General features: G+C 36.9%; 1 protein-coding gene across 14 annotated transcripts in view; it reads right to left on the bottom strand.

The window, feature by feature from the left end:
* Positions 1–16,778, bottom strand: part of mcf2la (mcf.2 cell line derived transforming sequence-like a) — a 61,067-nt gene that overhangs the window by 7,313 nt on the left and 36,976 nt on the right. For 12 of the 14 annotated variants that reach the window (XM_043237653.1, XM_043237674.1, XM_043237709.1 and 9 more), the window contains 21 exons: positions 10,902–11,021; positions 10,628–10,744; positions 9,204–9,353; positions 8,317–8,441; positions 7,594–7,708; positions 6,879–6,998; positions 5,735–5,926; positions 5,094–5,285; positions 4,069–4,228; positions 3,523–3,575; positions 3,080–3,159; positions 2,930–2,996; positions 2,733–2,848; positions 2,585–2,654; positions 2,395–2,487; positions 2,027–2,119; positions 1,807–1,932; positions 1,470–1,691; positions 1,127–1,219; positions 922–1,000; positions 166–348 (listed from right to left, as the gene is read on the bottom strand). In XM_043237653.1, coding sequence (XP_043093588.1) covers positions 166–348; positions 922–1,000; positions 1,127–1,219; positions 1,470–1,691; positions 1,807–1,932; positions 2,027–2,119; positions 2,395–2,487; positions 2,585–2,654; positions 2,733–2,848; positions 2,930–2,996; positions 3,080–3,159; positions 3,523–3,575; positions 4,069–4,228; positions 5,094–5,285; positions 5,735–5,926; positions 6,879–6,998; positions 7,594–7,708; positions 8,317–8,441; positions 9,204–9,353; positions 10,628–10,744; positions 10,902–11,021 — 2,566 coding nt within the window. The remainder of the gene's footprint in view (positions 1–165; positions 349–921; positions 1,001–1,126; positions 1,220–1,469; positions 1,692–1,806; positions 1,933–2,026; positions 2,120–2,394; positions 2,488–2,584; positions 2,655–2,732; positions 2,849–2,929; positions 2,997–3,079; positions 3,160–3,522; positions 3,576–4,068; positions 4,229–5,093; positions 5,286–5,734; positions 5,927–6,878; positions 6,999–7,593; positions 7,709–8,316; positions 8,442–9,203; positions 9,354–10,627; positions 10,745–10,901; positions 11,022–16,778) is intronic. The other 2 variants (XM_043237660.1, XM_043237681.1) reach the window with 1 other exon arrangement.

Raw genomic sequence — 16,778 nt, 5'->3', positions numbered from 1 at the left:
CAGCATTCTGAACTGTCTGAGAGATTTTGACGTTAGTCTGGGGTTGTTTTCACCGACTGATTGGAGTCATACATTTGTTGTGTGATAACAGAAAGATGACTTTTGTCCATAGAGTGTGTAGTGAGACCATATGTGTGTATGCTACGCTGCGAAGAGCTGACTGACCTTTGACCTTGTCGTTATTTTTAAGTGAGACGGCTGTACTGGAGTCTGCCATCGTGAGCTCAGTTTTCTTCTCTTCTCCTTTCTTGAGGGTCTTTGGGTAGGTCTTGAAGGGGCTCAGGGTCAGGCTGGTGCTGGTGGGAGTTAACTGTGAGATCTGATCTGAGCTCTTCTGCTGGCTTGCTTCTGAAATACATCACATCATTAGACAACCACACACAATAAAACCAATGAGGTGAAGCGGGCCATTTTATATATATACACGCTACTGTTCAAAGGTTTGAGAGGGACACCATTTTTTTTGTTGTTAAAAAGTGTCTCTCATGATCAGAAGGGCTGCATTTTTTTATCAGTTAGTTAAAACAGTAAAATACTGTTTGTACTGTAAAATATTTGTAATTTAAAACAACTATTTTAATTCTATTTTAATATATTCAAACTTTTCCTATATAGCAAAACTGTAAGGCAAAGCTGAATTACCAACATAACTCCAGTTCTTAGTGTCACATGATTCTTCATAAATCATTCTAATTTGCTGCTTTTATTCTTTATTTCTCATTATCAATGTTGAAAACAGCTTGTGCAGTTTTCTCTGCGGAAACCCTTATCCTTTTACGAAGGATTCTGTGATTAAGAACAGCATTTATTAAAAATGTTTGTAACATTATAAATGCATTTATTGTTACTACCGATCAATTTAATGCATTCTTGATAAATGAAACAATTTCTCTCAATAAAGAATTAAAAAAACTATTTCACCTCTACAGGCCTTTAGCTGCCCTGTTAGGACCTTCCGGATCTCGTTCACCCATGCCGTTTTGATCTCTGGTGTCGGTGCCTGAAAATAACCAATAAAATGATCATAAAGGCAAGTACCAGGATCACAGAGTGCTGCTTTAATTTATGTACATTCAATGTTATTTAGATATAGGGTTATTAAATATAGGACAATTTTCAGGTTTACCTGTACAATATACACCTCCTCTCGAGAATTACACCAGATCTCAAACTTTTTGTTGTCTCCTTTTGCATTTTCAGTAATACCTACAGCACTCATCTGTCAGAAGAAAAAAAATACATTTACACACACACATACATTATATATATATATATATATATATATATATATATATATATATATATATATATATATATATATATATATATATATAAATAGACTCAAACAGCTGAATTTGAATAGAACTTAGAATAAAACACAAATTAAACATTCAGATTTAATTACTCATTTTTCCGGGTTATACTACCGTTTCATGAAAAAATTAATTACAGTAATATTTGGTACTTACATTGAGTGAGTGTTTGAAGCTGTATGAAGGTGCTTTCTCATAACCCTCTCCGTTCTCCTCTCGTTTCTTACAGAAGAGCAGAGCTTTCTCATGCAGGAACAGGTGTCTCTGCATGGGCTTGAAGCGAGCCAGGTCTTTCACCTTCGCGTGACCCTTCTTGTGCTCCGTCCACACGCTGAACGACCCCTGCATCATCAGACGCCCCAGATCACTGAGGTTGCCCTGGAAACACAGGTCAGAGGTCAACGGCTACTCCAAAGGCAACTTGCATTATTGGAAACCATTTTAATTCAAAGTGAACATTAAATTTCACAGCGCGAGTAAATGAAATCGTTACTTCATATCCAGTGATGGCGATAAGGTGCATGGAGTCATTGACGGCTTTCAGGATGCCCAGAATAGATGAGAGCGCCTCCTGCAGGTCATCCTCACCCTCACAGCCTTTACTGTACTTCAGCAGTTCCTGACAGAAACACACATGAACACATAGAGGTTAAATCAGTGAGAGGTGCAAACATGGGTTATATATCAGCACGTGTACTCTGGGTCTCGTTTACCTTCAGTAAGAGCTGGTATTTGGTTATTCTCTGCACTGGTTTGAGCAGGTACGAGTCCAAACCGAGCTTATGTTCCAGTTTCCTTTGACACTCCTGAGAACAGCACACACAAACTCCATTTCTTTACTATGCTTTTTTTCTTATTATGATAATGGTGATGATGTCGATGATGTAAATCACCATATAACTATTATTTGACTATTACAATGAATATTTATTAAATTATAAATTGTATTTAATTAACATTTATTATTACTTATAATTAATACGTAACAGAAAAAAAACATTTTTTTAAATAAATTAATGTGCTAATTTAGCAAGGACACATTAAAATGACTTAGAGTTAGGAGATGTGTATGAAAGATGACCTGAAAAAAAGCGCAGTCAGAGCACTGTCTCCACAGAGACTCGGAGCGAGGCTTGTTCTGACAGTACTTCTCATAGATCTGCAGATCCGTCATCTAAAAAAAAAAAAAAAAAAACACGAAAACCATGTTTGCATAATCTATTCAATAATGTATTCAATCAGAACGGCCCAGAATGTAACACCCGACTCACTCTCTCCAAAAAACACCTGCCCACAAGCTCAGGATAGTCTGTGTACGCCTCCAGTTCACGAAGAAAGGTCCTGAAATATACGGAAAGTGAATACAGAGAATAAGAAGTGCTTCATAACACGAGACACGGACACGGAGGGTTCACTCACTTCTTGTGGAAGTGGTATATCTCAGGCATATTCCCAAAGAGGACGTCCTTCTTATGAAGCAGCGTATTGGGGATGAGGTGAGACATGGCAGGATTGTCCATCTCTGCTCCATAACCCTAAATGCAAATACATCTGTCAAGTCTTGAAATTCAGAATTAATCAGACTTTTAGAGGTTAAAAACGTCAGTGCAGCTCACCTCCAGCACACACAGCAGCTCCTCCACATACGCTCGCTCCGTCTCCAACAGCTCGTTCATTACGTGCCTGTAGAAGATGCACGATAAATACACAATTCATACAAAAAGACACACAATCAGAGCTGATTTTGTAATAAGCTGCTGACTGACCGTCTAAGCACAGCAAAGTTCTCCTCCTCATCAGAGACAGACGGGTGTCTGCTGCCATCATTCTGTAAGTGTATCTCTTCCTGAAAATGGAAACAACACTGCGTCATGATCAGATCACAAATGCCACAGAAGCTGGTTTGGCAGAACATTTTTAGCTCAAGTATTATTCAAATAACCTCTAAGGTTGTCAATATGAAAATAAAAGCTATTTTTTCTGCCACTTAATGTTTTTTTGTGTGCCAAAAACGGTCACATTTCCCATATAACAGAAGGACAATTTGCTTCATCATGTTATGATCAATTAACAAGCTTACGTGCAAACAAATGCATATGTTGAAGGTACACTGTAGCCAATGTTGTTTTACTTATCAATATCAAAGCCATTTTATAAAGATTATCGCTTATATATTCAATAAAGCATTGCCAAGAGATGAGATACCTACTTTTCTGCAGTTTCCATTGATGATATCACCCTCTATCGACTTCTCCCTATGAGCTGGGATGAAAGCACACTTATATAAATAATCTAATTAAAAAAATTTATTTTATATTATATACACTGCTTTTTGTGTCATGCAATGAGCCCTGCAGATCTCCATGGTAAACACTAGATGGCAGAAGAGATCAGCAAGTGACAGCATCCGCTGTATGTCTTGTGCCCGAGTGACCGTAAGTAGCTAATGGCCGGTGTGTATTCAAGTGCGGAGGGGGTTAGGGGACGACATTGAGAGGACGCACACATTACCGCACTGCGGAGCAGAGAAGACACTGCTGAACTGCTCTAAGGGAAACCGCTGTATTAATGCATTTGCATCTATGCACAAGTCATGTGATCATTTTGTTAGGGATTAATTCAGAATTAAAGCTGAGAACTTGGGTGAACATGTAAATGTGAGCATTTGAGATGAATATATTTGTCCCAAAATGTTGTATTATTCAGTAGGAGTAAGTAATCCAACACATTAAAAAGTCACGCTTAGGGGGTTAACCTGGAGATGAAATGGGTGATTTGATGATGGCCTCGGGACGTGGGGCGACAGGCTGCACGGGTCGTGTCTGTTTGGCTGCTAACTTCTTTAGACTGACCCTCCTCTTCTCAAACATTTCCTGCATGGACAGCTGCTTCTGAAACACTTTGTCCACCTGATCCTGTTCGAGCACAGAGAAGACATTCATTTAACACTAACGCACTAAAACCCACGCAAGACATCTGAAATATTACTCTACACTTTAATTAAAGGGGACATGTAATGAGAAATCTAAATTCCCTTGGTCCTTTGATATATAAGAGGTCACTGTGCTATAAAAACATGCTGAAATTTACAGAACAGATCTTTCTTGTTAGAAGATGATCAACGCCTGCTTCTACGGTGCTGCCTGTTTAGCTCCGCCCACCCATTACCGCACACAGTGTAAATAACTACAGGCAAAGAGGCAGGTCTATGCAGGAATCAAATGATAAACTTTATTTGATTAATTTTATTTTTAATTAAGTGGTAGACTGAGTCATTAAGAACTTAATGTTTTTTTATGATGTACAAATCATGGCAACATTAAATGTGGACCTCAGAGAACAGCAAAAAATAACAAAAAAGTAGTGCTGTCAAACAATTAATCACAATCAAGTTTTTATTTAAATACTATACTCCGTGTGTACCGTGTATAATTATACATAAATACAAATACATTATTGTATTTGGAAAATATGTGTATTTACATATATATGTTCATATAATTGATATTATATATAAATATATTTCATATACAAACATACAATTTTCTTAAATATATACCTCCATGGGTGTGTATTTACATATGCATAATAAACATACACAGTACACACAAATATACTACGTAAACAAAAATTTTCATTTCGAATACGATTAATTGTTTGACAGCACTACTTTAAATGAACAATAGCTATAACATATGAACAGTAGATATCTGACTATAAATAAAACTCTATATGCATATTATTGCTCAGCTATGTTTTTTAATGGTTTTGACTTTTTACCCTCAAGTCTTGTGTGAGCACCGACTCATAGTCCCTCCAAATTCCATTCAAATCTGTCAGCTTGTGCTGATTGGCTGTTTCCAGGTAACGCTCAATCTCCTGCAGCGCCGACTCCGCCCCATCCTGTGATTGACACTTATCCACAGGCTGAGATGCCAGCAGGTAGATCCCATCATCACACCATTTAGTGGCCTGGAAGAGAAAGAAAAAGAGTCAGTGATCATCATAAGAGGGCGTTCGGTCCAAGTCTGTAAGCTTTTGTAATCTAGTTACACTTGGCAAACCCTCCTCCGACATGATAAATATGGACAGTGACCTAAACATAAGTCTGTTAAGCTTATAAAACAGGCTATTAACAAATCATCAACTATAACTTAACTCAAACTCCTAATTTGCTGTTTATTAATAGTTAGTAAGGTAGTTGTTAACTTTAGGTATTGGATAGGATTAGAGACGTAGAACATGGTAATGCAGAATGTGTGCTTTATAAGTACTAATAAACAGCTAATATGTTAATAATGGGCATGCTAATAAGAAACTAGTTCATAGTGAGAATTGGTCCCTAAACTAAAGTGTTACCAATCCATTTGATACATCCTGAACAGTGCTGATGAAGAAATCCCTAGCTGGGCCTTCTGTACCTTCTCTAGACACTGGTGCAGCTCCATGGCTTTGAGCAGATAGGCTTTCTTGGCCTTGAGGACACTGCTGATCTCCTCACACACAGCCCTCAGCTCAGAGCATTTGGGCAGGATGGAGTCCACAGCATAATGAGACGCTTCAATCAACTGGTCAGCATCGCACGCTAGAGTCAGCGCTCGGTCCAACACCTCCTACAGGCAGAGAGAGAGAGAGAAATATTTCATCTGCATAATATTACGTACACTTTTATTCAGCAAGGATGCATTAAACTGATTAAATGTTACAGTAGAATACACACACACACACACACACACACAAACAATTGCTTAATCGTTCAAAGCAGCAGTTTTCTGTTCAAAATGCAATTATGTTATTCTGTTGTTCTTTTCTTTCTGCATTTTATTTTTGCACTTTTTTTTCATTTTAGTTTTAGGATAGCATTATAATACTATGCATATTTTAACTGTTTTATTTAAAGAAAAAATCGATATGTATAGTTCACAGTTAAGGCTTAATTCTATAGAAAAGCAATACGTTTTTCAGTTGTTTTTGGCTTTTTAATTTTCATCTAAAAACATGGAATGCGCTTGCTTCAAGCAATGATATAAACAACATTCAATGTAAATATAATTATATTTAAGCATAATTTCATAAAAATAATTAGAATTTCAAGAAAATTAATCAACAATTATGTAACTTTATAACATTCAAATTATAATATTATATACTGTATATATGTATATGGAAAAAAATGTATGTTTGCCACCCAGAATTCCCACAGTCTGGTGTCAGCAGAATGACTCCAGGAAAGTGATGGGTGATTTATCACATTGGGTGAAACACCCCCCTTTCTCTCCGCAGGATGAGGACATGTGGGTGATTTCTATAAGGGCCTCAAACTGCCATGCTCAGCAGTTTAATTATAGAGAGTGAGATTTACATGCTTTATCAGACCATATGCCTGTATCTCCACATGCTAGAACATTATAAGGACAAATCAATGTTTGATGGATGTAGACTGGATCCCTTCTAGAGGGAAGAATTGTTGTTTTTTTTGCAGTGCTACTTCATTTTGTATCTGAATGATAAATTATGTAACATCATTAAAACCATAAACTCACATGTCATCAAGTTAATACTTACACATGCTCTCTCTTCGTGATTGGTCAGCTCTTTCAAGATGTGTTCAACATGGGCAGGGCTGATTCCGATCTCGGAGAAGCCTGATAGTCTGTCATACACCATGTCTAAATGAGCTCTGACCTACAACACAGAGAAAAGCAGCCATTACAAATACTGCTCATAGAGACCCTCACACACACACACACACACACACACACACACAAACAAAAGTAACGATGCACAATATATCTGTATAAAAACCACTATTCAAAAGATATTATAAATTGCCAACTACAATTTAGAATTAAAACATGAAAACAATTGTATAATTTAAATATTTTTCATTGTATATTTACATGAATGTATAATTAAAATGAACAATTCTACCAATTTTATAATTGTTTATCCAATATTGTTAGCCACAAGTAAACTCATTACTACAAATTTTTTTTTCACTATTAATTAAATAATCTCCCACTGAAATAAAATATAACTAAAATGTGGTTACCTTGGCAACTAGATGACGTAAAATAAAAGTGCAAGTATCAATTAATATTAGTAATATTAGTAGTACCGGAACTATATTTAAAGAGAAAATATAAAAATAAAAGACAGTTCAGCATATTAATGAAATACAAGTACATGAATAACACTGAAATATCACTGCTTTATCTATATATCCCTACTAAAAACATATTTCACAGATATTTAAGATGCACCAGTCAGTGTGTCTCACCTCCCTGAAGTTCTGCTCAAAATGCCGTAGTTGTAGACATTGCTCCAGCTTGGTTTGATGTTTATCCCAAAAATCATCAAATGCTGTTTCAGTCTCATCTAACTGACCAAGCAACCTAGAACAGAGAGATGAAAACACTTGCTGAGTGAAAGAATACTTCACCTCGTCATTTAATTTCTTCTGTGGAACACAAAAAGGGACGTTTAGAAGAATGTCCAAGTTGTTCTTTATCATACAGTCAAAGCTTACAAACAGCATATCACGAAAGTAGTACAAATGATTTGTTTTGTCATCTAAAAAAAAAATCCTGCCTGCTTTTTCAGCTTTTGTTTGACTTTACCATAAATAAAAACTACAAATATAACCGCATCTACATAATAAAGGCTGACAGCAGGCGCCCCTGGATGTTAAACACAGGCACATATCCAGACCCCAGAACACTGCTTCACTGAAAGGTCATGCGAGTAGAATACGTTCCTGTTGGCTAATGCACTTGATACGTGTGTTTGAGTGTGTGTGTAGATTTGCTGTATAATCTTGTCCAGGTGGGTCATCTTGTTTTGCATGCAGAAACACAGCTGCCCTGAACAGCTTAATAAAGGGCAGAAACCGAACAAGGACACGCAACAGTCTGCTGCTGTACTGTAACCGTCTGGTCTCTCATTTTCGCATTCCAGCATGGTAGATGGTCTCTCTCACACACACACACACACACACACACACCTCTGAACAGTAGCCAGGTTCTCCAGTTCATCCTGGTTCATGGTATAATCTGGATCTTTCACCAGGGGCTCATTGATACTCTCCAGCAAACGTGATCCTTGACAGAGAGCGATCCTCAAGTCCTCCTGCATACACACACACACACACACACACACACACACACACAAAGGGACATGAAATAAACATATAATTCAGTGCGAATAGCGAGCATGAATTATTTATGTAAACTTAAGGTTTCTTTATAGCTTATAGCCATGTGAATAATCGATGTTAAATTATTTATGATCTTGCTAGACCCCTTATTAAGGACTAGGTTCTATACTGAAATATTATATTATATGATCTTTATTATACACCTCACTTTTTTTCGTGTCTGCTAAATTGTGTCAAATCTATGTATATAGTATAGAATTCTTTTGCATTTTTTTGTATATAATACAGTGAAAACATTACTGAAAACAAAATGTATGGTTTCCACAACTGGTATTAAGTTGCAAAAAACTTTTCAGAACTGGTAAGAACCTTTATTAATAATTGTGCATTAGATCAGCGTATTATAATAATTTCTAAAGGATCATGTGATACTAGAGTAAAAGTTTGCTGATAATTGATCCCAGGAATACAAAATATATTTTAAATATAAATAATATTGAATTGTAAAAATATTTCACAATAACATTTCATGTATTTATTCAAAACATTTCTGCAAATAAATAATCAGTCTACTTGAAGTATTATTTTGCATCCTTTTTTCCTATAATTTATTTAAAGAAATAGTAAAAATAAATGCACTAACAATAATAACTGTAATAATTTATTTACTGTATTTAGCTGTATTTCAGCATGATAATGTACAAGTCTAATATGCTGAAATGAGGTTTTCTGACCTTCATTTTGTCCTTCTTTTCCGTGTGGACGGTTAGAAGGTTGGACGTGGCCTCAACGTCATTGGGCAGCTCTGTCTCCGCCAGCTCGGTCCCAAAAGACTGGAGAGTTTGTGCCGTTTTCTTCACCATCAGAGCAAAACCTTCAATGGCCTAGAGGCACGACAAAAACCAAGAGACACATATGCACCAATCACACAACAGCAAGAAACCCAAACACAATCACACTAATGGCTGAGTGTGCCACAAATAAAAAACATCCACATACACTGCAAACAAGTGTGCTGTACTTAAAACACAGCAGCCACGGATCAATACACGCAAATCAATTACTGATTACTTAAAAGCAGGTCCACAAATGAAACGAGAAGAAAGACAATTCATCTGCTTGAGGTACAGATTGCTGTCTTGCTGGAAGGCTTGCTTGTTTAATACCACATTATAATCATGAAGCACCAAGATTTAGCATATGTTTGGCTTTTAATAGCATTCTATCATACTATTTTGTATGCAGTATGAATGTAGTATTATTACGTTTCCACTTTCTCTAAGTAACTACATTCTAAACATATACAGAATTCACTGGTGTCATGCATATTAGTACATCCCATAATGCAACTTGTCCTTCCATTTTGTGAGTGATGAATTGTGAACGTGAGACAATATTAACTATGATCTATTAAACATGTTTTTTATGAATTGATGCCATATTTGCATTATCATTCAAAAGTTTTGGGTCAACAATATTTAAAAAAAAAAATGAATACAGCAAGGATTTGGTGTTGATTAATTAAACCAAAATCATCTTTTAAATGGATGTTTAATTAGATCAATTAACACGTCTTTTAAAATGTTAAAAATATTACACTTAAGCTTAGTTTATTAGGTTTATTCAGTATGTTTATTCATTTGCTGTGTGTCTAAGATAAATCATGTGACTCTGCGGCCATCTTTGAAACACCTCTCAGGCATCCAAGTGCAGCTCCTATCTCTTTATATTGGGAAACATCAAACTCTGCCAAATTGTTCATTAATCCTTACGATTAAATTTCATATTTGAAATCACCAATGACAACAACTGTGCAACAACTGTTGTTTCTTTTGCTGAAATAGCATTATAAAAAGCTTATTTCTCAGAGCGAGATCGCACTCACTCCTAGGCACACATCTCACAATGCTGTTTCTATAGCAACCGGAACTTCTAACAGCAGATGTGGTGATGCGCTGACGTCACAGATCTGCTATTGGCTATTTTATTTAGAAGGCGGGGCTTCTTGTGATTGATTGGCCATTTTAAGAGTTGCATTTTTTCCCAATTCGAAATTATACGAGCGAAACATTTTTGGTATTCCATAGTCTTTGGCTTTATACATCAAACCAATCCAGTGCCCACTTTTAATTTCTAAGGTCCACAGGCGTGTACTCACGGTGCGGTGTGAAATCCATTTCTCGTGGCAGTACTCCTGCGTGCCGCCCAGTTCCTGAGTGAGCTGTGTGCGGTCGATGTAACTGTGCAGCTCAGTCACAGAGCTGAGCATGATCACCTACACACACAGTACATAATGGAGAGCACTTCTCTTATGTCAGTGTATTATACATCTCATTACGCTCTTCATTAACCACATGCCTCAGTGTGGGAATTTGTGCCTTTGTGTGTGTGTGTGTGTGTGTGTGTGTGTGTGTGTGTGTGTGTGTACTTACCGGCACCTTCATTTTAAACTCATCCTTGTTTAACTTAAAAAAGATGTCTGAGATTGTCCGCTGGAAGAGTGCTGTTGGTCTCAGTACCAGCACCAGCTGCAGGTTGCCTGGGAAAGAGCCCTACAAAACACACAAACAAGAAAAACAGCCAAGTCAAATCCAATCTAACACTCTGCTTCTTGAACAATGAAATTAAATGCTTTTATGGCTCATTTAGAATGATATACGGAGAATATAGAACTCCTATTCACAGGAAAACGCTGCAAATATATACGCAAAATTTATACTAAAATGTTTCATTTATTGCAGATGTTATCCAAGCGTCAAAAACAGAGATAGCTTGCAAAGTAAATCAATGAGATCCTTAAAACGGTGCAGGAGACTACTTACATAAAATTACTTGCGTAATACTTACATAATATATAAACATTGTCGTTCTACATCTCCAAATAATGTCTCAGTAAGATAGTGAGATGATGTTTAAATGCTTAGTTTTATAAATAAAACTCTTTTTTTTTTATTGAAGGAGGAAACACGATACAGTGCAATGATGACTTAAAGACAAATGCTCCTCAAAAACCTGATGTGTCACATTTTGACATGATTTCTCTAAAAATTATGCATGATGTAGAATCAAATAAACATAAGTAAAAATAAGTAAGTTGCTTCAGTCAAGATAAGTGTTTACCTTGAGATATTATTAACAATTCAAAAGTGCAATTTTCTTCATTATGTGTTTTTGACATTTCACAGCATAAAGATATGTATGTATAAACTATTATGAATGTATTAGATTTTCTAACAAGTTGTGATCGATTTGATCATTTAGAGGCCTTAAAAAACTGTGTCAAATATGATGCAGTAGGTTTTATAGGGTTAATATCTAGCGTATGTTAGTGAACCATTGCATTTGAATGGCACAGACTCCCTCCCACCGTCTGCATCCACACACACCCCCCATCTATATTCTGTTGCTATGACAACTCAGTTCCTTGAGAGACTAGAAAGGCTAACAATGGTCTCACATATGCCTCCCTGAGCTCTCTCTATCTCTCTCTGTGAATATATGAACACACACACACACATAACCTCTCGTGGAGTTCTTATGTTTACAGTCTCTTCATTAAAACGCCTCCCTACTGGGCACCGTGTCAAATCAGAAATATGTCTGCAGATCAATACAGAGCTGTGATGTTAGCGTGGACGCTGGCGTGGCTCTCCTGACAGCAGACGACCCAGCAGCCCCTCTGTCTCAGCGTAACTGACAGTGTATTGGTCAGGATGCAGTGAAGCAGAAACGAGAGGTTTTACAAAGTGACACAGAGAAAAAACCCTTGATGATGCATTAATATTCATCTATTCATTAAAAATGCCCGGTGAACACAATTTAGTCAGGGTTATTCAGTCAAATCATTTGGTCAAAAATACAGTAGAATCTGTAATATTCTAAAATATTCCAAAAATTATAAATATATATATATATATATATATATATATAAAATATTTTATATATAATATATATATATTCTTTATTCCTGTAATGCAATGATGATTTTTCATAATCATTTCATCAGTTGAATATGACATGATCATATTGATCATATTTGTTTTTATTATTAAATGTTAAAACAATAAATTATTGGCTCACAAAATAAAGAATCGACTCTACACAGCCTAAACGAGTCGTTAGTAATTTGAATCCCACTTCCCACTAACATATTCGCATAATTCCCACCTATGTTGTAAGTTGGCCAGCCGTGAGTTTAGCACGGGATACACAAAACGTTCCGGAAAGACTAGTATATCTGACCAGCGGCTCCACACAACCTGCAAGTATGATAAGTAATAAATGCTTATGTTTACAAAATAAAGACCTATGTCAATGGGCCTATTGTCTCTGATGCGCTATACATGGTAGAACAATCCCAACAGTCTGGGTCATCTGACCAATCAGAGCAGAGCAGGCTCACGGAAGGGAGGGGTTTAGAGAGACTGAATCATAGAACTGCTTCAAATGAATCATTTGAGAATCGCTGGATGAGGTGACATTAAACACACATTTTGAAAAAGCGAAGTGTTTTTTTCAACTTGCGTGCATGTGAACCTATTGTAGGAGACTCCCAAAACAACATTAGAAGCCTTAGAAATGGCATAATATGGGCACTTTAATACAAAAATAGAATTTATAATATAATTTATTTGAAAATGATTTTGTAATTATTAATGCCTTTTCAAATTACCGCACCCTTCCAGAAAAAAAGTATTGATTTCCTTAGAGGAAATTTTTTATACTTTATTTCAAGGGCTTCTTGTGTAATTATACATTTAGAACATTAACGTAAAATAGGATTAGGGTTACTTGCTCGTAATTATGCATACTTGTTATCACAATGGTGAGCAGACATAACAAGGACAACCTTAAAATAAAGTGCTGCAGAAAATTCATACTGACTACAAACTTTGTAACAATTTAATCTCCCTTCACGATATACATACATTCAGCGGCCCTATCTAAAATAAATAAAGAAATATAAATAATTTATCAAGTCAGTGTAGCAAAAACAGTGCTTTTTATTCATAAATCAATTATGTGATATATTAGCATTCATTTAAACTGCATTAGTATGTATCTAGTGCATCGTCATTGCATCTAAACGCAGGCAGCTGTCCAGTCACTCTGACCACAGATTTATGTTGGCGCCCAATCGGGATTTGTCACGAACACTTGAGCCATCCCAAGAATAAAAATCATGTCCTTACAGTTCTGCGTGAATCTGCCAACATGAGATAATCCTACAGCGGGTTGATCTCACAGTCTGCCATGCTGAAATGCCTCCAGATCTGGGTTTCGAGGAAAATGTTGTTACCCTGCCCCCCTTTTTTTCTTGGACAGTGCTGTTGTTTGTTTTCGTTTGCGTTTAACAATTAGGGAAAAGTGAGATTCAAGGGCTAACAAGAATAATTAGCATGGCAATTGGACATTTGGTTGCAGAGTGGACCTCAACACGAAAGAGATATGATTAATTAACCTCAGACCTTGGCACATGACTCAACGCGCATTTTGATCGGACACTACAAAACGTAACTACCTAACAATCGCCAAAACACTCCTTGCAACAAATTAACTAGAGGAAAAAAAACTAAAATGACAGAAAATGTAAAAACATTATTTCATTGTATGTCCAAAGCAACGGTCAAATCCAAATGAGCAAAAGATTTCCCATTCAGACGCACTCGTGTTTGATTGCTGACAAAGGAGTCTCCTCAAATTGAATCCCGCCTTTATATTACCATGACAATATCCCGTTCCTCTGAGGCAGATTGGCCATGCTTGTCCCCAACAAGCTGGCAATAACCGAAGAGTCGCAGGGGTCGGCTCCGCGCACAACAGGAAGTCAGAGAAACACGCCCCATTATTGAGTCCTCCATTAAAGCTCATTCAAGCAGATGTGACCAACACAGTTCCTCTTTTAGGAAGCTTTAGTAAACCGCTGTGTGGCTGTGATTGTATTACAGGACCGCCTTGGGCCTCTCATAAATACAGCAATTATAAGATAACATACCAGTGGTCTTGTTTAGTTTGTACTCACTGATATAGACAATGCAAATGCACACGCTATGTTTTCCCAAATATAATGCACTCACTAAAACATTAATGCAGAAATTAGTCCTACTCATTAATATGATGGCACTGATGTTGCAGTGAATGTGGTCACCTTCCCTTCCCCCATTCTCGCTTACTCAAGCCTTTATTATGTGTGCGTGTGTTTATGTGAGTGTGTATGTATAAAGACTGCAGTGGGTTCTCCTACCCACAGTCAAATTACAAAACATTGTTTTTATGGCTTATAATGGAGGGTAATATCGAGAGAGCAAGGATGCTGATGGTGAAATAATGGAGAAATTCATAAATATTATTCGATCACAAATTATATATAACTTATTGCAAGCCCAGAGCTGCTTTGTCTACAGCCGTTAACAGGAAATCCATCTTATTTACACGGCAAACATATTTTGCTTGTTATCAAAAGAATTATCTACTCTAGAAGAACTTTGCTGTTGTTATTGATTCTATTCGAATGTCTACGGAAGTATGCACGCGCAGTAACGTTTGTTTATGTTGTTGATGAAAATGACTATTTATACACACAAGCACAACCAAAACGTCAAGAATAACATCGCTAATTGACACACAAACTCTTTACACTTTTCAGAAAATTACAGGATATCAATAGAGAGAACAAGTGTGAGACGAAGAAAGGAATTACTATGTGCATTTATGGGGGTGTAACTCATTGTTCTCAAGGGAAAGCCGTGTGTGTGTGTGTGTGTGTGTGTGTGTGTGTGTGTGCACGTGTGTGTAAGGAGGTAGAGAAACCGTGTCTCTAGGGAGCAGCTGCCATGGCACTGATATACCACAGACTAATCAGACACGTGGCACGAGGAATTCAATTACACACACACACACACACACTCACATCTCCAGTCTATACACTCACTGAATTTCCCAATTCAATACACACAATTCAATCACTTTTTTACTTAAATTGGATAGTAAAATGGAGGCACACAGCAAATAAATAAAACACTAACTCATCAAGGCTCATAATTTCCTATCAAAATAGAAACGTTCCAATAAATAGCAAGGGATTCGTATCCCAGTGTCCCTGATGCTCATCTCGGTGAACTTTCACCTTTCATGTCTCACCTCAGGACTGCCCTCATGCCCTGTGTGAACATCACTGTTATGTACAGCTCAGAGTCACAGGTGAAACGCCTCCTCATCAGCACGCTTCACTCTTAATAACCGTGAATAGACTTGAGGAACCCAATGAGCTGTGTCCGAGACACTGATGGAGTGAGCGAGCGCCAAGGGATAGCACAGATGGAATAAACCAGTTCTCTTAAGAACTGTTCACTGAAAGCTTGAATCAAAAATTTTTCTTCCATGGGTCGTTGCTGCCAAAACCTCCTTTTGGAATATTTAGTGTTTAGATGATTCTAAATGTCCATAAAACAACTTATAGACCTTATACACAGTTCCTCATAAAGTCTAAGAGTAGGACACATCAAAGGTTCTACATATAGGGTAAAAATGGATATGGATGCTTTCTATCCTTTTACAGCAGATGTCATTGAGCAGACACTCTCCTGTCTTTCAACACACAAGCCTCTTAACAACCTCCCTTGAGACGTCTCAGACAGCACAGAAGGGAGATGGCCATCAACGCTTTCAGGGTCAAAGAAAGGAAATGTTTAGCGGCAGTAAAAAACAGCGGCACTATATAATAAAAGACATTTAAGCACAGCCGGATGGTCTGCAGGCTGAAGAGCGAGATGAAACGAGAGGGAGGAGCATATTAAACACGTGTTCTGTGGATTTACCAACTGTTTAGCGTCTCAATTATTTATGAATCATTGTGGAAACAATAATTAGATAAAATATGTTGTAGATATGGCTTTTAGTAAAACCAAATCACATTTACCATTTAAACAAAAGTACATAATATGTACGTTTAAAGAAGTGTATGACAATGATAATGAAATACATACCCGAAAGAAAAATGCACAATATTTATTTTGTATGTGTGCGCAGGGAGGATCACTGGTCATCCATCGCAAATATTACAAGGATAGCGCAATTTCTCAATTTAGCTACATTGGGGAAGATGTTTATCTATGCCCAATTATCATACATTAGCATGCATTAGCACACATTAAAATTTCCTAAAGTGAATTAGATTGGGCCGTGCAGAGACTAGTTCCGTCAGACTTCTTTGTTCACTGGTGCATGTTGTAGAACGCACAAAACTGCGCAAATCTAAATGCAAATCAATTAATAGCACCATTTCTAATAGCAAAAACAATAACGAGAAT

Source organism: Puntigrus tetrazona, chromosome 1 (genome assembly GCF_018831695.1).
Source record: "Puntigrus tetrazona isolate hp1 chromosome 1, ASM1883169v1, whole genome shotgun sequence".
NCBI classification, from domain to species: Eukaryota; Metazoa; Chordata; class Actinopteri; order Cypriniformes; family Cyprinidae; genus Puntigrus; species Puntigrus tetrazona.
This window is presented reverse-complemented; position numbering and strand designations above follow the sequence as displayed.